This window comes from Excalfactoria chinensis, chromosome 5, assembly GCF_039878825.1.
Source record: "Excalfactoria chinensis isolate bCotChi1 chromosome 5, bCotChi1.hap2, whole genome shotgun sequence".
NCBI classification, from domain to species: Eukaryota; Metazoa; Chordata; class Aves; order Galliformes; family Phasianidae; genus Excalfactoria; species Excalfactoria chinensis.
The window spans coordinates 39,477,526-39,502,568 of record NC_092829.1 but is presented as its reverse complement, the minus strand read 5'-3'; the positions used below and the strand labels follow the sequence as shown (position 1 = coordinate 39,502,568).

The 25,043-nt window shown below is 36.1% G+C and overlaps 1 protein-coding gene across 10 annotated transcripts in view; it reads left to right on the top strand.

Moving 5' to 3' along the window:
• The window catches only part of SOX6 (SRY-box transcription factor 6), a 393,141-nt gene that overhangs the window by 355,422 nt on the left and 12,676 nt on the right, over positions 1-25,043 (top strand). For 9 of the 10 annotated variants that reach the window (XM_072337682.1, XM_072337688.1, XM_072337687.1 and 6 more), the window contains 2 exons: positions 6,567-6,675; positions 23,717-23,950. In XM_072337682.1, coding sequence (XP_072193783.1) covers positions 6,567-6,675; positions 23,717-23,950 — 343 coding nt within the window. The remainder of the gene's footprint in view (positions 1-6,566; positions 6,676-23,716; positions 23,951-25,043) is intronic. The other variant, XM_072337691.1, reaches the window with a different exon arrangement.

Genomic DNA, 25,043 nt, shown 5'->3' with positions numbered 1-25,043 from the left:
TGGGTTACCACACAACTGGATATGCTTAAGTCTGAATGCTTCATAACTCTAACTACTGGGGAGCTGCAAACTTATAAATAACCTTGCAATTGGTAAAAACCATATTAAAACCATATGAACAAAGACATAAAGCATTTGGTTAAGGGGGCTCAGTAAGTGCAGTAATCCTGTTGAAAGTAATCTAACCAGGGCAGAATGATAGCTTAGGAGTGCCTGCAAGTGCAGCAATAGTTAAGAGAATGTCAGAACCTCACGAGTAGGAGGGCATAATATCCTACTTGGGTGGAAATATTTGCTATCTTTATTTTTTTGTTGCTTTTGAAAAGTATCTTTAAATTCATACACTCCTTTTTTATTAAAGGGAAACTTCAGTGCACTGAAGTCTCTTGGCTTACTGGTATATGTTTCCAGTTGTCAGGGGATTCATCTAAATCCTTATTTGTTTTTAGAGCTCAGGATGGCTACTGCTTGCGCTATCCAGAGTCTCTTGGCATTCTGTTCCTTAAAATCAAATTTCCAAAAGAATTAAAGAGACTTTTTAGAAGTGGACAGTTTGGGTTTGTATTTATCTGATGCTTTTTTGGCCCCGAACATTTCAGTTTCAAACATTTTTCTTGATTCTTTAGATTCTGATTATTTTGCAATTCTTAATTTTGGCTACTGAATGTGTCTTAAAGAAGAAAGGTCCATATAATGACCATCACTATGAAATCATGTTACTCGGGAACTTTGGAATATTTTCTCATTGCGATGGGTTTCTGCATATGATGCTGTCATGTGGAACCCAGCTGAAGCTTGCCACTCAGGCAAAATAATAATAATAATAATAATAATTTTAAAAACTCATGTACATTCCCTTTTATCTGCTTTTAATCTCTTACTTTTCAGTCATGCTTTAAGATGGAAAGCTATATTTAACAAAGGCACCTGATGACTTCTTTCTTTCCTAATGACCCCACCTTTTCAAGCAGGATGTTTGTTTGAGGCACTGTAATATAATAAAAACCTTTAGTCTGAAGCAGGTTTGATAGTCTATGCTGCACGTCCAGCATAAAAAGGCAGTATTGAAGCAGTTTATGAACATTATAGTGGACATCAAAAACTGAAAACAGCAGCAATTTGCAGGTGAAAATACACAGAACTCTAAATATTCACCACAAAGTTCTCAAAATCCACAGGCCTCTCCATAGGGTTGCTGTTCTTTTAGTTGTAATAATACTGTAACTATTGTGTTTATCTACTTTGCCATCGAAGGAATTCCAGCAGTTGCATGCCTGCACACCAGTAAGATGATTGACATTGTTGTAATAAGGTTAATATTTAAACTTCCCACCCATAATAACTAAAATACCCAGAGATAAGGGTGAAAGTCAATTTGTAATTATCCCTGCTGTGCCAAGATGTTGCAAAATATTCAAAGTGGAGGGCAATTTAACTTTTCAGTCCCAGCTGTTAATAAGTAGTAAGAATAAGCAAAAAGCTTGGGATGTTTGTATATTGGCTTTCCAGGATAAAAAAAAAAAAAAAAAAAAAAAAGTCTTGTGCTTCCTCATTACTCAAGCCAGTGATAAACTTCTCTGTGTTGTGCTGAAAATGGTCTTTTGATATTTTGAAAATAGTAGGTTGTTTGCCTGTTGTTTGCCGTTCATGGTGTGTGAAGAGAATAGATAGCAGTTAGCAAATAAGCTGCTAGAGTATTTAGTGTGGCATAACTCAATAGAAATATATTTTATGCATAAAGACAACACGTGATAATTATTTGTAGTCATTCTAACTAAACTACTGGCCTCAGAAGAAATAATATCCCTTCAGTCATACACTCTGCGGCTTCAGTGAACAACCCATATTAATTCATTTTAGAGAAACTGGCTCTTTAAATTAATGTTGGCAACTGCTTCCATGCTAGACTATTGAAATAAAGGCTATTACATCATTGTCCAAACATGTCTACTTAAATAAAAAGTATTTGTTTGCAAAAAAAGATGTATTTTTTAAATCTTTCACACAACGATCAGCGTGCATGCCATTTTCCATTTCAGTCTGAGCACACATTTCAGATGTGGAAAAAGCAAGCATGTTGAAATAATTTGAGGCATGGGTATAGTCGGATCAGTCTTGGTAATCCAGAAGGGAGGGGTGCCCAGTGTATTATTACATTTCATATATTATTTTTCAAGAGATGGATGCAATCAGTCATCTTCTCGCATATGGTTTGAAAAAAACTTGACTTCCTGGCAAGTAAACTGTTATTTAAGTACACAATCCATAGTACTACAGAAACAGTTTTGCCAAACTTGTCCAAGTATTCTCACATCCTTAAAGATGGCATAAATATCATTTACAGCAAGCCGTTTACTTCAGACTATATGGAATGCCTTCCTGCTCCCCTGATCTAAGTGTCCCAGTTTGCATTATGGCCTTTATTGCTTCAGTTTGATGGAGTGATCAGTAAAAATTTAATGACACTATAAAATAATAAAAATGTCGTTAATTTACCACGGATCTTGGATGCAGTGGTTGTAAAGTTACATTAATAAACAGAATATTTTTTACAACAAAAAGCATTGTTACGTGGGAACGTATAAATAACACACATAAATTTAAGAGCAATTTTACTGTTAGCACACACATTATTATGGAATAGCCAATAAGTGTATAAAACATAGTATATAAAATTTTATGAAAATATACTGTGCGCATCAAAAATTCAGCTTTTATCTAAGTGCAGAGAAAAGCCATTATTGTGTGCTTACAGTTTCATTGCTGTTCTTTCATGAGATCACAATTTTATATTTGTTTCTAGTCATTGGAAGTTCACAGCCCTTTCAGAGGAAGGGGCAACTGTTCCTTTTTCCTCATCTCCTTGCTTTAGTAAATCATTCTTCTACCTTCCACTTGTGAAGAAGGAATTGATACTTTCTGCCAGAATGTGATGGAAAATTGCTAATTTAATGCAAAGCTAAAAATAATGCCAAAGGGGTTGATAGGCTTGCTCGGTGACTCTGGAAATAAGGGATAACTATCTAGCAGTCTATCTGTCACCACTGGGGCTGCTCCATCACTGACTGTGATAATATGTGAATATGATGGATGCCACAGCCTTGTGGCTCATAACATTTAACATTCATCAGCTCTCACTAACGGGGGCTTTATAATTTAAATATCTTTATTTAATATGCAACATCTACCTCATACATCATAATTTCAAAGCACTTAGAGAACCAACAGTCCTGCAAGACAGTTGAGCAGACTTTAATTTTTTCTATAACTTTTACATTTCCTGCATGTTTGTGACTGGCAATGCATAAATAAGTGCCTAATAATATCACAGAATGGAAAATTAAAATTTGGATCTTAAGAAGAATCTTGTCTTTTTCTCATTTTAAAGACATGATCATTTTCGCACCGTGTTCAGAATAAATAGAAGGACAAAGGGTTTGAATTGTGCTTGAAAGAGCTTTCAGTTTTCTATGTGGACCCCAAGTGACTGCGTTGGTCTGGTCACATGAGAAAAGGTTGTCAGTGTCATGTCCTAAACCCTTTCTCCTAGATTTTAATAGGAAAACTTAATGTAACTAACTATATAGCATGAGGTCCACAGCCAGTAAAAGCAAAAGAAGTAAAAAAAGAAAAACCCAAAATGCTTCTTCACAGGAAATAAAACACTTGCACTGTCCGTAGTGATTCACTTCATTGAAAACTCACCAGAATTTTCAATTAGTTCAGGTAGGAGGAGAGTAATAATATATCCAGTAGTGATGTGTGCAACAATAATCCATGTGTGAGGAACAATAGGTACTTATTTTAAGTAAAAGTGTCTATCTTTTGGTTCATAAAGGAATACTACATGCAGAATTGATCTTCAGATAATTATTCTCTTTAGGACGAACTCAAATTTCAGATGAATTTGTTGTATTTCACTGAATTGTGAATGCATCTAATAACATTATTGGTACTGAGGGACACGGTTCAGGTTTTTACATTTCTTCTGGATTTGTCTAACCCCAGTGCAGATACTGACTTCTTCTGCTACAATTGCTTATGAAAATTATTTTTAGTTTAAAAGGGCAATCAAATAGATGTCTTTAAAAGGTATTTGAAGATTGAAATATACTTAGTTTTGTTATGCCTTTTCATGCGTCAGAAGGAAGAGGTTATGCAGTAACCATTAAGTACACCTTTGGTTGACAGGAACAGGTATTTGTATGATATAAGCGCTTTTGTTCTGCTGTTCCTGAACCTTATCATTTAATTATCATTTTTTTTCTCCATGTCAAAATATTGATATTCTTTCAGTAACTTTTTTCTTTTTTTTCTCTTCTTATTTTCTTTTTCTTTTCTTCTTCTTTTTTCTTTTTTTTTTTTTTTTTTTTTTTTTCCAAGAGAATATTTTCTGGTAAAATCAAAGAGAATGAATGACTAGAAAGATATTTCAAATGTGCATATTGATATGTAGCAGGTTCTGTTGATTTTTATGGCAGAAAGGTATTTCTTCTGAAATGCACTTAAAGGCTGTTCTTCCAAGAGTACTGCAGGTGCTGTGTTAACATCCTTAAGAAAAAGCTTTTAGTGCAAATATTTTGGAAGAGAAAATGTATATATGAAAAGCTGTTTTCTTAGTACTGATCTTTGTTTTTATCTCGGCTGCAAATCAGCCTTTTGCAATGGAATGCAGAATCTTTGATAAACTTCTTTTTTATTCTGTCTACCAGTAAAACAGATCCCATCCTGATGATTGAGGATGTATTGTTACATTGCACACCATAATTCAGTACAATATTAGGCCTCAAGTACTACAGGGCATTTCTGCAGTCACATTTCATTTGTAACTCCTTTTTTTTTCCCGAGAGTTCCATTTTATACATATGCTCCTTCATCAGCCACGATTTTACAGAGGAAAATAAGTTATTAAGTTAAGTGAATATCAATTGTAGGGCAGTTTTGTTATGTGATTAGAAGATTCTGGTAAACTTTTAGAATTAGTACCTGAAATGCCTCAGCTATGTGTTGTAGCAAATCCAGCATCAGAGTTTGTGTTTTGTTCTTTTTTTCTTTTTTTCCTTCCCCTACAAATATAAAAATAGCAATAACAGTCTGTGATTGGAGGAATCAAAAGAATGGAGAATCAAAATAATTCCTGATCTGTTTGGCTGATAGGTCTTATTCCTGAAGCATATTATTAAAATACAGAGACAATACAAATAAATATTTGGAGGTGGAGCATTTGAGAAGTCTAAGCCATCAAGCATGTTTGGTCCATAAGAACATTTGCAAGTTTCCGGCCATTTTGCAGGAGATAAACTCATAATCTTTTCCTTTATGTCTTGCATACACAGCACAGAACTAGGTCATTGAACAATAGACTGAACAGCAATCAGCACTCTACTTCTGCATAATGCATTAAGTATAACGTGGAGAAACTGTTCGTAGAGGTGAAAGCTGGTATTTCATGTCTGTAAATTCAAGCTGACATGACATTTAATATTGTTTCCCAGTAATGAACAACAAGGTATTCATTCATTCACGAGTACAACATAATGCCAAGTTTAGTCTGAAGAGGTAACAACAAGGCAAGAGGGAAAACATGTTATGTTCCTTCAAATGAGAATGCTAAATTAATGATAAACTTTGAATGCTTTGCTATTGATATGCAGCACTACAGAGACTACTATTGTGGGACGGTTCCACACTATCAATTGTAGTGACCTTGCCCAGTAGTTGATAGAAGAACTAACCAGGTTAACACATAAAATACCTGTCAATTTCCAGTTTCAACTTCCCTATGGAGGTCTCCAGCTTTCAAAAGCTTTTCATATTTTATTTTTCCTATGAGTTTGCACTTCTTTCATTTTTCCTTCACTTTTGCTATCCATTTCTTTTCCTCCTCCGCTTCCCTCTCCCCTTCTCCTCTTAACCCCTTAGGTTTCTCTTCCACTGAGGTTCAATTTAAATTCTCAGACAAAATAATGTTATCACTTCTGTCATCTATTATTACTTCTTTAAAATAGTTATCTTTGAAAAGCTCACATAAAATTTAGACTTGTGTTTTCTTTAGGGTACGATGGCTAAACTGATTCTCATTGTGGAGAGAAGTGGTGGTGGTTTTTTTTTGTTTGATTTTTTTTTTTCTTTTTTCCCAATTAAAATAGCATTATTTTTTAATACAAAATCTTTTAATTTCTGAATTTTTACATCTTCCAAATGTTGACTGTCTTTTCCACTTTAAGTTAGAAATATGTGCTAAGGCAAAGTGAGCAGCATTGATTGGTACTGTTTCCTGCCAAGTGTGTTTTGTATTTGCATGTACAATCATCTATGCATTATGGCTGTGCAGATCAAAATAATTTCAAAGCTTCTGTATATGTTTCACATTTAAAACTGATTTTCATAAATGCAAACGTTCAGAATCTGTAAAAAATAGTCTCTGAGTTAAATTTCTAATTAAATGCACTCATTGTTGGTATTTAAAAAAAAAAAAGGCACATGTCACTGCATACATACATGCACAGGCACACAAAGAGAACTAACATGCATAGAGCATTAAGACTTTTTCTATTCTCTTCCAGGAAAGAACAAGATTTGAGAATTTAGGCTCACAGTTAACAGGGAAACCCAATGAAGATGGAAAGCTGGGCCCTGGTGTCATTGATCTTACAAGGCCAGAAGATGCAGAAGGTGAGTTGCAGTTTTTACTGTGAATTATTCAACACTGCATCTCAGAATGGTTGTGGAGCTGGAATGCTGCCAGCGTCATAGCTGTTCCAGGGCTACAAGTTTGTCTTCTTTTTTATTTAAGGTTTTGGTATCTACATGGCAAAGGGCAGATCCATTAAAAGTACTGCTTTGCATAAAGACAGACAGCTGTCAATAGATAATGTGAAAATATTTCACTTTTTCTATATGAATGTCTTTTGTACAGTATAAAACTTAGGTGTATTTGCACAGATTTTATTGACTTATTCAATGTGTAAGGCAGTGTCAGGTGGAAGTCAGTGTTTCTCAAGACTGATTTTAACCTCAGAAAGTGTATATCCTATAATGCATTGCAAGAAAGCATGTAGGTAGATATGAAACCTACCAGTTACTGTAGTAAGATTAATCTACTGCTCAGCAAAAATGCCATTTTGCCAATTCAGTTTATCTCTTCTTTTTTTTTTTTTTTTTTTTACTTAATAAGTTGTAGTTATAACACTGTCAGGAAAAAGTTAAAATAACTCTAATTATTTTCTGTGCATATCCAAATATTTGACATTTTCCCAATTTAGTTTTGGATGAAAAGAAGATAAACTTGTGACTGTTGACAAACAGGCCTCAGAAACTTTCATTTGGAAGTCTGAAAACAGCAACACCTGTAATTGTTCCCTTTTCTTTACTGTACAAGTAGTGATATGCCTGTGATAAAACAACTTAAAGCCTTGATTGCCAGTTCACATATGTTGTCCTTAAAAAGTCCCTCAGCAAATCTAAAGTGCCTAGGACAAGTACATGTACACAATGTAGAAATGTTGAGAGCCAAGACATTCCTGTGTTGACTCATCCATGCAGAAGAATAGCAACACTCCAATTTATTTCAGCAAAATATTCCTACTTATAGGCTTAAAGCTTGTCAGGTGGAACTGCCATGTCCTGTGAGCACAAGCCTTCATGTCTTTGCTTAAACAATTAGTGTTATCATAATCAAGCTTTCTGGTCTCCATGACAGTAAGATAAGATAGTGATTGAAGCTCATCAATTGTTTATTACAGATCATATTCATTGAGATGCTAACATCTTACTGAAACATTTCAGATGTTCCCTGTGTATGTGTATATACATATATACATATTTTTTAATAGAGCGTTATGAAACCAGTAATTTTTCAAATTGTTGTGTTGTGGGTTTTTTTTTTTCTTCCTCTTCTGGAAAAAAAGACTTTGGAGCTGTGTGGACTTTAAAAAGTGCTTGATGATTCCTTATTTATTTATAAACTGAATTGAGAAGGAGTTCCCATCCTTCTGCAACATCTCATGTTACAATATCTTGAAGAGTATTTTTTTCCTCAGATGGAATGAAAAGTTGCAACAGGATACTTACAGATACATACACAGTTATTGGTTCCAAAGTATCTGTCGGCTGTCTAAGTTTAAATCATTTCTTTCAATCATCCACTTTCTGGTATTATTAATTCATTATCCTCATAGGCCTCATGATACCATCTTTTTACTGGATAGTGCTCAGTGAAACTCTGACATATGTACCCCAGGATACAGTGGTGTATGCCAGTTTAAGGACAGTGTCTTTCTAGAGCTTGTGAGGCAGTTTTGAGGTATGGTGTGTTGCCACACGGTAAATATGAGTTCATGAATGGATTCAGATTTCCATACTTTGTTTAGCAGCCAAGAGATTTCTCTGGAAGGGAGGTGTTGGGCCAGTACCTCTGCTGCGATGTGAAAAACACTGGCAGGATTTCAAACTAAGCCACTCATTTGTCCTTCTAGTTATAGATGAGGTGAACTTAGACATTAGCTGGATATAAAAAAGACCTTCAAAATACCACCCAACTTCTGCTTCTTTGGCAAGTTGGCGAGGTCGTGACGTTTCTAATGTGGCATCTCTTGGAGTAGGAGCCTATTGAGAGCAGTCCTGCTGAAATGTCAGCAGCTAAACGATTGCCTCTCATGTGATGTACCATGTTACAGGCTCAGTTCTTTTTCAAATATAACAACTTCTTCCCAATTGCCATGAAGATACTACAGAGCTTCCTAGGTCTGTTATGTCCCAGAGAGTTCTATAAGTTGCCAGTATTTTGTGTTTGCATACGTGTGTCTGTTTCAACATCAGATTACTAAGGAACTTGAAAACTTTTCCTTCAGCCTCCTCTAAGAAGAGAGTTTTGTTGCATTGTAGTGTGTTGCTGAGGTCACAGTCTCAAGTGCATGTCAGAGATTCCTAATGGTCACCATTATAACCTTCTGAGATTTGGTGGATTTCACACACTATCCTTTCTGTTTTGTCATTGTTAGTGAATTTTGATCTTTTATTTACAATTTTTTAAAAAAATATATATATTATTTGAGTGCACATTGCTTTAGACATCTTTTAGCTGATACTTATCTCTTGTTGTTTACTTTTATGCAGTCATATAGAAATTAAACATTTCCGAAGTAAAATACTGGTGGCCAACTTTACATTCCCTTCCTTTTTTCATTGGATCTATGAGGTCCAAATGAATTTGTGACAGTGAGCGCATGGCAATTAGGCTTTTCAGATGGTTTGCTTCAGTCACCAGAATTTTCAAACTTCAAAACTATGAAAAGACAAATTATCTGTAGAGGGCTTTTTTTAGGGGGAAGGGTACAGAGAATTTCCTGAGCCAAGGTGTCCAAGTTTAGTTGCATTGCTGGCAATAAACTGCAAAAGAAAAGCAGTTTGAACTGCATCCTTATCCCTTGCTGGTGTGTACCGAGGGAGCAGTGGAGTGCAGTTCTACAGTTCTACTCCATGTCTACCTGCACACTTGAATTTCCAAAGGAAACTAAGTGTGCAGAGACATGGTACATGTCTGTCTCGTCTCAGCATGCAGTCGAGACAGACAAGATCTGGGAAGTGCTCCTGGGTCTCATAGCTTTGACACAGCCTTTAAGGTTCAAGTAATTTGTTGCAAGAAATATCATCAAGTTTTTTTGGTTTATGGAGTTCCTTTGTACTATCATCTAGCGATGATTTCTGTCTATTCCTTATTTTTTATCTATAATGCATGGCAGAGATCTGACAGGATCTGAGTCATATTTCCCTTTAATTCTTGTATTGCTTGCAGTATTTGGTTATTGATCACAATTTGAAACTACATGTGTAATTTTTTAAAACATGAATTGTAAGAGAAGTCTTGAAATTCTTTATATTTGACTTTATGAATTCAGAAGACATGTATCTGATAGACACTGCAGAATGAATGTCAGGCCCTGTACTTGTTATCCTCGACCAGCGTGTGAAACACTTTTTAGACTAATGGCAACCAGTTGTTCTTTCAGAGACAAATTTGCGTATGAGTCTGTATTCAAAGCTTGTATTATTCTGAGTGACCTAACTGTCATCTAAATGGACGTCTGATAATCATCTATAAGAATTTTGTATTAAATATTAAATAAGGCAGCATCTCTGTTACTTCCTTAGTTACCATCAGGACTGGGCTACCTATATTAAAAATCGTGTTCAGGCTGTATACAAAAAACATTGCCACTGACTGTGACACCATTTGATGAATAATCCCCTGCTCTTAGAAGTGTATCATTACCTGGAAATCCAAGTTGTCATATTAAAGTGTATAATACAATTGTAGTTGTCAAAATTAAAAAACAAACATGATTTGAGACTCTCATGTTCAGCAACTGAAATGTGAAATTATAAACAGCCAGTTAGAGAGCTAAGCAAGATTTTTTTTTTTCTCCAAACCTCATAATTTTTAAGGAAATGTTATTTTTGTAGGCAGCTTCAAATGTGACTAACATATATCAACTGACCAGAATGTGGGAGAATATAGGCAAGAGGTCATTGTTAAATTCCAGGTGGGGGAGCCTAAAATGTTCAGTTATTTTATCTTAGAACCTTGGATGTTCTGAATACATTCTGTCGATTCATGTTTAAAAAAGAAATTCATTTCACTGTTGGTGATAGTGCTGCTTCTGTTGAACCACATACATCTCATGCATGTGTAACGCACTCTATGCTTAACAATCCTTCTACTTCTTATGCTTGTGGTGAAACGCTATGGAAAATTTGTAGGAAATATCATAAGATTTTGCTTAGTAGTAGATAGTAATCTGCAGAATAGACTTAATGTTTCTGTTGACAATTACTGATTTTACCTATGTTGCAGTGTAGTTTCCTTAAGCAGTTGTAGAGATTCAAATTCCATCAAGATCTGATCGTCATTCTTGCCAAAGAATTGGATCTGTTTAAATACAGTTTTCTTGATTGGATCCTGGGCTCAGGGCAACAACATCTGAATGTTATTGTTTTGCCACTGCCTCGCTACATGATTTTGTAAAAGAGAAGTAACTTCTCTATGCCCCGTTTTCCCATATGAAAAAATAGATGCATTGTGAAGCCAAATTCACTTTCATAAAGCAACTGGAAACAGATGAAAATGCCATATTAGCATTAACATTTTGTTCCAAGTTCAGTGTTCATTTGTGTTTATACATTAGAATCAGGGGCTTACTAGTTAAATATTTGGCCTCATAAGATGGGACAAAGTACACAAAGCTCTTTTCTTCTGAGTTCTGTTTTGATATTTTCATTTGTTCTATTTCTTATGTAGTAGTCTTTCTGAGTCCGTAAGCTTTGCTTAGCACTTGCTGCTTCTTCTTTTGATACTAATCTACTGGACTGTGTTAAGCAATGATCCACAGTTAGGAGGAATAGGTCCATCCCTACTAGTTGAGAAAAAAAAAAAAAAAAAAAAAAAAAAAAAAAAAAAAAAAGGATTTTATAATAAGATTGTTGGATCTGCCAGTACACTTTATCTATGTATCTACTTTATTCTTGTATTAGAATATTACTTTTCAAAATCTCCCAAAGGTCTCCTTCACTAGATAGATACTAGATGTTAAGTCAGTCATTAAGATGTATTTTAGAGCCCTCAGCTTGGGCTTGGTACCAGCCCATCTTCTAGTCAAATAAATTTCTTTAGTGCCTGTGTCCTCTTTTGCGTATGTCCAGCCTTTCACTGCATGCTGTCTCCTACTTTTATGTGTAGGTCCCCTGGTTTAAAGACAGTGTTTTTCTATATACCAAGTCACTGTTTGAAATGTAGCTTTAAGCCTTATGTGTTTGATCGAATTTTTGACTGTTCATCAAAAAGGTTGAAGGCAAGACAAATGGAGATTGTGTGCTGCATAACCATTTGTAACAGGCTAATTGCAGTAGTAAGTCCTAGCTTTATCTTATTAATTCCTATTCAGATATGCTCAGGTTTTGGTCTGAACCTGATTTTGGAGCTGAATCCAAAACTGTCATACAGGAGCATGAAACTTTACTTTTATTTCTGTTCAGTAATAAGTGTGAGAATCCAGTTCTGCAGCATTTCAGACAGTGCATTTGCTGAACAAAGTCCAGAATTTGCTCAATGCTGTCATTATTGCAATTGCTCTTTTCATGTCCATAGAATGCTGTCAACTTCCCATACAGATCTGATGTTAGCTAGCCACATTGCATGGTATTTTGTACCACAAGGAGAGATAATGCTAGCCCAAAAGCATGGGAAATTGAATTAAAGAGAGGGAAAGAAATTGTGCTAGGAATCCTCACAGATTCAATCAATTTTCAGAATGTAGTGAGCAGATAAAGGGCTGCAATGACAACAGAGCAGCACTGAGCATGAAGTCATTGATGGAGGAGAGGAATGAACTAACTGGGGGAACACAGAGAGACTTTCCAGAGTGGAAGGTAGTTTCTTAGCCTTCTGAGGAGAAAGACATGCACAAAAAAGAAGGATTAACAGAAGCTGATAACCTAAGGGTAAGAAGAAGCTGCTACCTTGTCCAGCTCCAAAAATGTCCATCTCTCAAAACTTAATTTCTGCTGTCCCAGTGGTAGAGCAGACATTCTGACAAGTGCCTGCATTTTGCAAATCTCTTCAGAAAAACGCACATCATTGCTTCTTAACGGAGTACATCTATCATAAACTTAAATCTCCAACATGCTCACATATGCCTGACAGAAAATAGCTGCTTATACAAAAGGACAAGGCAGTTCCTTCTTAACTCCAAATGAGGTTGGCTTTGATGGGATGAAGAGGTAGGTGAAAGGGAACCATATTTTTGCAGGCAGATCAATCCTGGCAAGCTGCCAACACAGTCCAAACCCATGAGGTAACTTGTTTAACACCCTCCTATGCAGAGGTGTAAACAGAAGGTAGTACATGCATGACAAAGCATCGCCTACTTTTGTGACAGCGCTTCATAAATACTAGAGGAAAGAATGCCTCTCCACGCCAGTATTTGTCGCACATAAATATTTGTAATAGTTGCCATGGCAGTTGAGAAGGGAAAAATCAGAAAACAGTGAAAGCTGTCTGAAAACAAAGAAGTGTTTCCAGAGAGAGTGCAGTAAGCTTAAGCACTGGAATTTTTATTCCTCTGAATTCTTGTTATAGGCCTTTAAAAAAAATTCTTTTAAGTATATCTTTTTTATTTATATTACAATAAATTATTAATGTTTTAATTAATTAGACTAGATGCTAAATGTGGCTTTCATTCATTGTGGCTGCCACATTTAACACATATGAATCTATTTAATTGTGCCTGTAATTTCAGTGATACGCTCATATTGTTCAGAACAACTCATAACAGATCAGGGCTCTGTGATAAAGAACTTAGGCACAGAATTTTGGTTGTATTGGATGAGGTTCAGTGCCTCACCTCTGGAGTAACTCAGTGTCTGCAAACGGGATAGGAATAAGACCTTCTGTTGTTAAGAACCATCCCATCACTTTTCTGATGGTAACTGCTTTATGAAGCTTGTTGCCAGCATCCCCATAACATTTTACAGAGGGAACTCCCACTTTGAGTACTGAAAAATCTGAGCTGAGGGTGTGTGAACTGTTTTTTCCTATTGCATTAAAACCTACTCCTCTCAAGACACTAATATTAAACATGTAGTATGCTTCTCACTTTCAGCATAATAAATCTGGATGTTCTCCGTCAGTGTTACCTTTTGATTTTCAACTGTCTGAGGTATTTTTTCCAACTGCTAAAGATCAGGCTTTTTCATTTGCTGTTTCTGTGTTACAGTAATTGATTCTTTTAGAATAGTGCTTTTATTTTAAAAATTCTAATTATCATTTCTAATGTTGTACAACCACTGTTCCAATACTTGGTTTTATTCAGGGGTGCCCATTACCACAGATACAGTTAAGGCTTGTCACAGTTTCCATTATACAGTACAACATTTTTTTTTCCAGGAATTAAGAACAAAGCTGTAGAAGTAACTGCGGGCTGCAATATCGTACAGGAAATCTTTGCCCATGAGAAGATAATTGTCACAAATGCTGAAAGCATCAGTCAGCTTGCTTAGCTACTTTTAAGTGGAGTGAATGAAAAATTAAATATAGTAGTTCAGTTGTTTAAAACATTGTTTCACGCTCTGAAGTCCATGTACATCCACCACAGGTATCAAAAAACCTTTGGTCCCAATTCTTGTAGCTCTGTACATATCTTTGTTGTGCTCCAGTATTGAAGAAGGAGGTTCAAGCTGCTTAGAATAGTATGAAATTTTCAGGCACAAATGAATTTTCAGCTGATGGAGAAATCCACTGTTGTGCTCCTATGGAGGATGGGGGAATCTTGCCCCTTTTTCTTACTTCCTTGAGTAAAGAAGCAGGGTGGGGATGTTAATACTTTAAGGAAAGAGCACTGTACAGCTTCCAGACAAGTTCTCTTCTTTTTACAACTCTCTGTTTTTCTAAATATAACCTGTGTGCCATTTTCTCCTCCAAGAACTTTAGTATCACAGCAATAGAAACATGTTTAAAAACATCTGCTTTTCATCCACATAGACATGCCAAGTATCTAAGCAAGTCTTTTCTATAAAACTAAGTAGCAAGGGGACAATATTTTCTTCATTTGTAGTTTAATTTTAGAGAATTTGTGGTCCAAAATGTCTGTGGGTTGGGCATTGTAGTACCTTCAAAGCTTCTGCAAATGTTAAATGATTATGTTTATGATTGGATAGCTCTAATAACTCAGGAAGTGCAGCTTTTCTAAAAGGCCAGTTGTGATTTTTCGTGTTAGTCCCTATTTCATGGCAAATCCCCCATCTTTTTAAAACCCAAATCAGATAAATGTGGCAACATATTTGGACATGCCTAGTTTGTGAAAAAACATCTTGGCTTCACTCACTTGTCCCAAATATGCAAGTGCAAAATATTTGAAAAATTAGCCTTAAGATTTTTTTATAACATTCATTATTACTCATGGAATTACAACTTTTATCATGCTGCTTTTGCCTCTCTCCCTTTGTGATATATTACTTACTAATTATATTATTAATTATTATAACTTCAGCACTTCATGTGAAAGGCAAGACGAAATGACATATGTATACCCATGTCCTAGGTCCTTGCAATCTAATTACTGGTATGTTATGACAAGTGAGAACAGTAAACACTGGGTGGAAGGGAATTAGTTGTATTGATACAACGAATGATGTTGCGTATGCTGGAAGGTACCTGTATGGGAAATTGGTAATCACAGCCTGAGCCTCTGATTAATCAGCTGAGGCAAGTGTTGGGTCAGCTATGGGAGCACAGGTGAGAGTAATGTAGCTGTGCTCCCGGAAGGGGTAGAGCTCGACTCCACCTCCTCTAAGACCTCATTTAAGGGCTGACCACCACCGAGGCAGCATCTCTTGGAGATTGCTCCTCACTGGAGACTGCCCCAGCTTCTCCAGCCAGAGCTGTGACACTGGTGAGTTTTCCTTTGCATATAATCTTTGAGTATTTACCATCATCTTTGTTAACATCTTTGTATTAGCCACCCCTTACAGTACCAAATTCAATTACAGAATTAACCCAGGATATGGGCCACAATTGCAGTGATTCCAACACATGTTAAAACCTTTTGCAAAGTTTTATGTATTTCATGAATAGCACACAATTTGAGGGACGTGGCTTTTTAAAGCTCTCAATGTTCAAGATAAATCCTTTTCAAAAATCACGTTGTAGCTAAGCTTTTGAAATTCATTGTTTTGCTACAAAGCAGCAAGCAAATTTGCCCATTAACAGTGTCAGCCACGCCTTGAAGAATGCATCCATCAAATATGAAGTCAGGCTTTTTTTCCCTGTGCAGTGAATTCCTGTCTGTCATTTCTTCATCCTAAAACAAAACAAAGCACTGACTGAAATATGAATGGATCTTGTCCCATAGCCCTTGTTCAGGCAGGATTTTCTTTAAAACTGCTAGGGATGCCTGAAGAGTACAAAATTTAATCTCTGTGTTTAGAATCAGTTTTTTAGACTTTCTAGGTGACACTGCAATGTCAGGAGAAATTTGAAATTATGTAGGTCGCATCTCCACTAGCAATAAATCTGCAGCACTTATGAGACGTCTGTGTTAGAGACTGTCCTTCTTTGACTTTAACAATAATTTCAGAAAACTAAAACTTTTCTCTGACAATATAAAAAACACGATTTGCAGTATCAATAGATTTTTTATTTTTTTTTTTCCCCAGACAATAATGATAATTATTAGCAATATTTCTCATGATAGTTTTGACCCTTTTTATCTTTCTTTGGAACTTTACTTTCCTCACCTGAGTTCAGAATGAAATTTCAAAGGGACACAAGAATGGTGTTTATGAGGATGTAAATGGTAGTTAGACTTGATGACTGACAACCCTGTGCTTCTGATGTCATTATTTAGGCTGAGTAACCTTGAACTTACATGTGTTTCACATTTTTTTCCTGTCAATAATATCTATTGTTTGCATTTAATTAATTATCTGTGAAGTATCTTGAAGTTTGCAAGTGCAAATGATTGAAAAATGTTATGACATTTAAATTTCTCCCTCAATCTGTAATAGAGGTTGCCGCTTCATCCCAGTTTCGTGGATCTCCAGAGAGTAACTTCTCGTACTCTTGTGTTACAGTACAAGTGGGGCTATGCTGGCCATTGAGGGCTTTTAGGTCAATCCTTACACAATAATTGTGTTAATATTCCATGAAGTTTAAGATTTTTTCATTGTTTCAGCTGTATTCTCCTTGATTTCTATGAGGGTTAATTTTTCCATCAATTACGGTCAAGGAATCTAAACTGTTTGTGTAAGCCATCAAGAAAATAGTTGCATTTAGTGGCCTTGATTCATTTAAATAATATAGATTTGGGCATGGCTGGCTGCACAGCATGAATGTGATAATAGCTTGTTTAGAAATATTGCTTCAGCCTTTAATATGACCCAAGTAACAGTTCATTTCTGAACACTAGTGAGTGAGCTGCTACTGGTATGCCTAGAACAGAGGATTTGATTTTACACCCAGAATGTATTTCACTATTAATTTTAGCTCCTGACTTTCAAATGGGGGAAGACTACACGCAGGTTGTGAGGGTGGCTGTGAAAACTGTTGCTGTATTTTAACTGAGATAAAGAATTTTGCTTGCATATGTAGAACAAATGTACTAAAAAAGTAAACTCACTGTCACCAAAACTGAAAACAAGGCACTTTGGAAAATATATGCTGATATATAACTGGGTAGAATTTCCTTCATTTTGCAAAGCCACGAGCCACATGCATCAGCTCACCGCAAAGTCATTAGGTCTTTTTAAACTCAGATGAAAAACATTAACAAATACCACAAAAGGCTTTAGTATGGCCCCTTTGTTCATTCACATATGGCAGTTTATAACTCCTGCACCACTTGGGTCGTGTGTTTGTTTAAGCTGCCTCCATCAGGCCAGCCCTGAAAGAACAAAAGACATCTTGAGCGATCCTAAGCAGGAAATGGGCTAATCTAAACATGGTTTGTGACACTATAAGTAGAATAGAAAGGGGAGGGATTGATTAGTCATTAATGTCCAATTGACTCCATATGGATGTTGCAATAATAAGGCCTTTTTCAGTGCAGTAGCAGAGTTATTGAATTAGAGGTTTATGTTTCCTCAGAGCTGACCTTAGGGAATTCCCTCTTGGTTCTTCTTGTTGATGTTTTAAAGAGAATGGAGTCTCTTAACAGGAAAAATAGAAGCCTTATCATAACTGAGTGTTACATGAATGTAGCTAACCTCTGCTACATTATATTCTCAACTATTAGTATTCACTTAGCATATTTCAGAAACTTTACAGGTTAAAAACTTTAGAACCCCTTTAAATATTGCACTATTTCATGAATCACTCATGTATTTCTCAGTTTTCATCCCCTCCTTATTCACTGACATGCAGTTTATAAGACATTTTGGGCCCTCAAATCTCAGCTGAATAATATTTGTTTAGTATTTGGAATGAAAACAGCCTGATGAACAGAGACTTCCCTGCAGAATATTTGTCTGTGTGTCTACAGGCATCCCTGTTGGGCAGCTGGTCATGTTCCCACATGGGTGTTAGTCTTGCACAGTGATGACAAGACATGCCAGTAATGACAGTAGTTCATGAGATACACATTTATTTTACCTCTGTTTCTGTTAATACAGAATCAGAAAGACTTATGAATACGGGTGAGGATGTAAACAAAAAGGTTAGAAGCAGGCAAGGGACAAAACAAATGTAAAAGATACTTTAACTCTGTTGCAAGCCTTAGCTAAAAGTGAAATAGTAATTTGTCTAACTTGGAAAAAGCTTTGAGCCTAACAGCTCAAAAAATAGATATGTTATTAATCTTGTATTCTAGATTTTCCCAAAGGTTTTGATGTGTGTGTGTGTCATTCTTTTCATTTTTCAATTTGATTTGAAATATTGCTGTAGCTTTCAGAAAGGATGCATTTGTCTGTCCACTTCCTAAGAGCTCTGCCAAGCTAGGTTTTCATACTTCCTGCTCTTATTGCATTTCCATGTTTATGAGTAATTCATCTCTAGTAGCAAAAGAGTGGCTCTTAACTGCATGTTTGTTAGGTTTTAGTTTCTGACATGCAAGCTACTAGCAGTGCTAGTTTTATTACCAGACAGAACCAATTTTTTTGAAGACAGAATCATGGAATCATACAATGCTTTAGTTGGAAGGGACCCTTCCATCTAGTTCCAACCTCCCTCCTATAGGCAGGGACGCCTCTCTCTAGATCAGGTTGCTCACAGCCCCATTCATCCTGGATTTGAATGCTTCCAGGGAGGGGTCATTAACAACCTTGTTGGGCAAACTGTTCCAGTGTATCACCACCCTCACAGTAAAGAATTTATTTCTGATATCCAGTCTAAATCTACCCTTTTCCAGTTTAAAACCATGTCCCATCATCTTGTTGCTACCTACCTTATCAAAAGTCCCTCCCCAGCTTTCCTGTAGGCCCCCTTCAGGTACTAGTAGACCACTGTAGGTCTCCTCGGAGCCTCAACTCTATCAGCCTGTCCTTGCGGGGAAGGTGCACCAGCCCTCTGATCAACTTCATGGCCGTTCTCTGGACCTGCTTCAACATTCCATGTCTCGTGCTGGGAGCCCCAGAACTGGATGCAGTACTTCAGGTTCAGTCTCACAAAAGCAGAGTAGAGGGGCAGAATCACCACCCTTGACCTGCTGGTCCCACTTCTCTTGAGGCAACCCAGGATATTATTGGCCTTATGGGATGTAAGTGCACATTACTGGCTCATATTGGACCTTGCATCATTCAACACCCCTAAATGCTTCTCAGAGCTGCTCTCAAGCCATTCTCTGCCCATCTGATCATGATCAGTTCTTTCTAAAGCAGACAAAAATATCATCTCAGCTTAGTGAATAACATATGATTGGTTGGTTAGCTCTATTGCTAACCAATCATTTTCACATTAGGAACCTAGGAAGATTGTCTTCATTTTTGTATATCCTATGTGGATATATATATTTTTATGGAAGATGGTATGCCATATATTCTATAGAGTAGCCAAATATTCATTATATGAGGGGATTCAAAGGAAATGTGCTATTTCAAATGTGAATCAATGGCCAGAGTGTGAAGAGTAATTAAAGAATAACAGAGGGACTGGTGAAACCCTCCTTCTTTTTGCTGTCGCATCTTTTCTCAATCTTTCATCTTTATTTCTCAATCTCTTTTGCTCCTCTCTGTCACTGTGATCGTGATTTGTGCTTTGGTGAGAAGTAGAGGCTGGATCTGAGGTTTTGTTTTGGTAAGTGACAGATAAAATGGAGAGTAAAATCCCACCCCATTAAATACACAAGGATAAACTCTTATGTGGCCAACATTTCAGGGAATGGTGCCCGTCCTAAAATTCTTGTTATTTTACAAGGTGAGAAACTAAGATAAATGCAGGAATTAATAAATAAATAATGTATGAATTGTTACTATGTTTTTCTTAGCATTTCATTCATGGAAAATGTTTATCTTTTTCTTGTCGATGGGCAGATTCCTTTCCCTTTCAAAAGCCTTGAGTGCTTGCGTATGCATTAGAGAACAGCCAATCTCTTTTGGAAGAGAAATATTGTTCGAAATTACTTTAATGAATCTGTAGCATTTTTTTGATTCATTCTGTGCTGTTCTTTGGCCCAATGCTGTCCCCAGATGCTAGTCTGGAATCCAGCTCCCAGAGTGGAGTTGATTGCCATATACCCACAAAAAATGATCATTGTCGTCTAATCTGACTTTATCTTTAAATCATCTAAGTCACGACAAGTTGAATAAATGCAAGGGAGCAAGGAAGCAGGGCAGTCCGCACCCTTGGAAGCCAAAATTGTCACTTTGAGGATAGCTCAAGCCTTTAGGCCAAAGTGTAGATTTCTTTGCCAACTAAGCCATTAGGGCAGCCAAACTGTACTGCTTTTGCAATAATTTTGAATCCTGACCAAACTCTTCATTCTGAAATCTAAACTCTCCTTCCACAGTTGCAGTATGAACTGTAGAACTATCAGGTAGAACATTAGTTGCCATAGAAAGACAATTACCAGTGTTGTGCTCTCATCTCACCCTTCATTAGTGCTATGTTCTTTATTTTATCTAGTGTTTTGGGATTATTATTTATTATCTGTCTCAGAAAACATTTTCAAAAAGATCAGGTATGAAACACATACAACTTTGCAGTCATTTACATCATTTTTTTTCAGAAATTTCAGGCATCTCTGTCAGCATTATAACTACCACAGAAAGAAAAAAAATCCATACTTTGTACTGCCTGTTTAAATTGTTTATATAGGACATGATGCTGTTTAAATACCTGAATGACAGGATGAAGTACCTAAGAACAACCATGCAGTTTGAAAACTTGTTCTTATGTGTTTCAACTTGAAAGAGCTCACTCAGCATATGTACTTTTTATGTCATTAGTGCCTCATTTCTAACTTTAGAAGATACTGAGAATTTCTGGCTCCCCACATGGAACTGCATGCTAACAAAAGTATTTTCTTATAATGCTTTTCAAGCTGAATGTAACTCTGTAGCTTTGAGATACTTAGAAAAACACAGAGATTATACTACTTCAGATATTTGCAGAAATTCATTTTGCAGATGCTTTTGTGACAGCCTATGGGTCAACTTGCAAATATTCCTCTAGAGATCAAGTACAGAGAACATCAACTTCTTGGCTGCTTTTTCAACTCCTTCAAGTACGGACTTGTTTAATGCAGATGCAGCCAGAGCTTCTTGGCCTTCTTGGGATGATTGTAATTTATTACTTTAAGTAAGAATTGTTTTCTAACATAACCTTTCTCTTAAAATACTTTGTTTATGTGTTTTGTTGTTGTTGTTGTTTTTTCCCTACCTAAGTTATATCCAGATTAAAAAATCAGCCTGTAAACTACTAGGAAAAATGCTCTGCGCCTCCATTTTTAGGATATGCTAAAACTTTTTTAGAAAGGGCTAATGACAAATTCCTTGGCCAATATGAATAACAGCCCTTAAAAAAGTCAAAGATAGAAAATCATCCTACAGGTTCAAATTTGTCTTTTTTGTTATGAGTAGAAAAGCTGAATAATAAATGAATTTTTAATTAAAAAATGTTTTTAAAATTTATTGCCAACTTCTTAATTGCCCACATACTATTTAAAAATATTACAGTTTTTTTTTTGATGGAATGACCAGTATGTGATAGAATCTTCCTCAAATTATGCAGTTATTTATCTCAGTAAATGTTTCAGTGTTGACTTATATGTTTATAACTTATCATAGTTTCACAATACGCAGACTCTCTTAAAAGATTTTATCTTTGACATGCACATTGCAAGCCTTCTGACAAAAATGAACAAAGCCTTGTAAACAGTACACACCCCTGAAATGGCCCTACAGGTATATCCAGATCTTCTGTCACTCGACAAAACTACTGTTTCTTTCTGCAGTAAAAAACTGCATTTGTAGCCTCCTCTAAACACTGAGCACATCTTGCATGGTACTTACCTTAGAGTAGTATTAAAATAGTTTTGCATCTGCCATTTGCCACAAACTTGCTTTCTTTCATGTGCACGCATGTTAGTATACAAATTGCCAAATTGGTGTCAGTTGTAAAGTAATGGCACTGGAGGCATCATAAATTACCGTGGTGATCCTCAGGAGAAGACACTGCTGTATATGAATGAGTGTTTTGCTTTCAGAGTAATGTATGTCTTCATCTGGCCCAGTAGTCAGCATATTGCCCTGTGTTGATGGATACAGTCAGCTTGAAATGACACTACATTTCACTGCACAATAAACATGGCTGTCAACACCATGTAAAGCAAAATGAATTTATCCTGTATGGTCAGTGCATTTTAAATTAAATTAATGTACTGTGGACATGGTGGAAAAAAGGTAGTGTATTAGTCATGCATCCTGTATTTTAAGACTTTTCTCTTGTAAGTGGATTTCCTATACAGAAAGTTTTAAATAGTCTATCTGAGATATAGTGTTTTTATAGTAAATTCATTTTTGTACAGTTAAAATCTTTTGAGGCAGTCACTGAAATTAGTAGATCACTACTTAGTGTAAAGAAATAATTTTATTTTATAATTTTATATATATATTCAAATATGAAATAAATGTCTCAGGCTGTAAAAGTCCACAGCAGGAAAAAAAAAAAAAAAGAAAAAGAAAAAAAAAAGAAAAAAAAAAGACTTATTACTGTGCTAATTTGTTATTAATTACCTTGGCTTTCAAGGAATTAAATTATTGACCAGTTTGGTGTGGCATAAGAGTATGTATGTCACTTTCTTATTGAAGGAAAGGTCTTTTTGCCTTTCCATTGTAGTGAATGTCTAGTACTGTAAACATGTTATTATCATGATGCAAAATTTTTTTCTGGAAAAATCAGGCCGTATCCAGGCTGTTTGCTCTTTCTTCTGTATTAACCAGTTCTACAGCTCCCACTCCATCCTTTGAACTCTGAATTTCTTATGATGCTTTGCTTCTTGTGGCTAAGCAGTAGGACTGGCTGCACTCAAAAAACCCAACTCAGTTTGCATGCACAAGCTGAACTGTGGGTGGGTAGCTACAGAACACTGGGGTACAGTAAAGCCCTGCACATGGAGAAGCTGGAGTGCTTGTCACCAGTTTCTGAAGTTTTGTCATGCTATGTGTGGTGTACCTATTAAAGGTGAAGAGTTTTCTTACATATGTGATTGAATGTTCCATAGCACATTGAAATTCAACTGAAGCAGTTGTGATTTTTAAGAGATTCAGCTCCAAATGTAATCAGGCTTACACAACTAGTAGCTTGCATCTCAGTGTACTACATAATTTATTTTATGAAATGTGTGACGTGCCCCTCTGCTCAAGCAGCAGTCATTATAAGTGACTTGTGTGAACAGGTCTGCATCAGTTTGGATTCTCAGGTGTGACTTTTCTGTGAGTTCTGTTGAGCATTCAGAACATGTATGCTATGTTAAGATCCCAAACTGAAACTTTTTCAAACCTCATAACTGGAGAAATAATAGTGTAATTTGTTTTCTCATTCAGGTGTTAATGGGTGATTCTGAGCGGTTACTAGTGAAATCACTAGACACCCTTTCTCTGCCTCTCTCTTTCATAGATCTGACAGCAGTGAAAGAGAATGGGGCTAAAATAAACAGTACTGAAAGCACTTGCGTAATCCACATAATAATGTTTTGCATCCATCTTGTTTCTTCCTGCCCTGACATTACAGGAAGTAAAGCAATGAATGGCTCTGCAGCTAAACTACAGCAGTATTATTGTTGGCCAACAGGAGGTGCCACTGTGGCTGAAGCTCGAGTCTACCGGGATTCGCGGGGTCGAGCCAGTAGTGAACCGCACATCAAACGACCAATGAATGCTTTCATGGTTTGGGCAAAAGATGAGCGTCGAAAAATTCTCCAAGCTTTCCCTGACATGCACAACTCCAACATTAGCAAAATCCTAGGTAAGTGCCAGGCAATGAACAACTTGGGACTGTGTGTGAATCAAATTTAAGGAAAACTCAGAATGCTGTGCGACAGCATTGACAATTGACAGACATTAACTTTTTTTGGAGCTGCAAAATGATCTATTAGTGAAGCAGGCTAGTAACTCCTTCTTGGATATGCAAATTCTCTGATTTTAGGACATACGTTGTCAGGGAGGTGTTCACTAAATTTGGAATTACTGAAAGTGACAGAAATCAAAAATCATGCCTTGTTTTCCTTTATTTCTTTTTCCCTTTTAACACTGTCCCTAAATTCTATTTATTTTTAACAGAGGACTGATAGTGTGCTTTTAATTTGGCAATATTTGTGAAGAATGTTTTGTGAAATATGTTGGAATCTATCCCGATAAAAAGTCGAATTGCAAGATTCCATTAGAAATCACTTGAATACAGATCTCCTGGCTGCAAAATGGTACTTCCTTGAGTAACTACTGGAAGGTTAATGTCAGGCAGTGCAATACCAAGAAACCTGGTACAGTTTAAAGGACATGTAGATGTATCCCTGCTCAAATGCAAAATATTAGCGTGTTCAAAAAGCTTAGGTAGCACTTGCATCATATGACTAAAATATTGCTTAATCAAAATATGCTGTTGTTAATATTTTATTTGTATAGATTGGAACAATTGGGGAATACACCATGGATTGTTTTGGCACTGTGCAAGTAAATTGTCTCATTTTTGAGAAATTTTGATTTACTTTTTGAGACCTCTCTAGAGAATTAGAAACATACGTGAGAATGAGTGGTGAAACATGAAAACCTGTATTTACTTTGAGTCTTTGAAGTTGAAGACAGATCCTAAATGTAACTCATAATAAATAAAAGTAAAAATCAAATTTCATCTGTAATCATTTTATTGTAAACTTTGAGTTCAAATACATTCTTACCCAAGTTTGTTACAGAGGCAAATATAGAAATAAATGTTACTTTGTTATAAAACTTTCAAAATCTTACTTCGTAGTTCTCATATTTTTGTCTACCATATTAGTTAGTCATATGAATAGCCTTTCAGTTTTGTATAAAACCTGCACTGTTTCAGTGCTGGCAGCTGT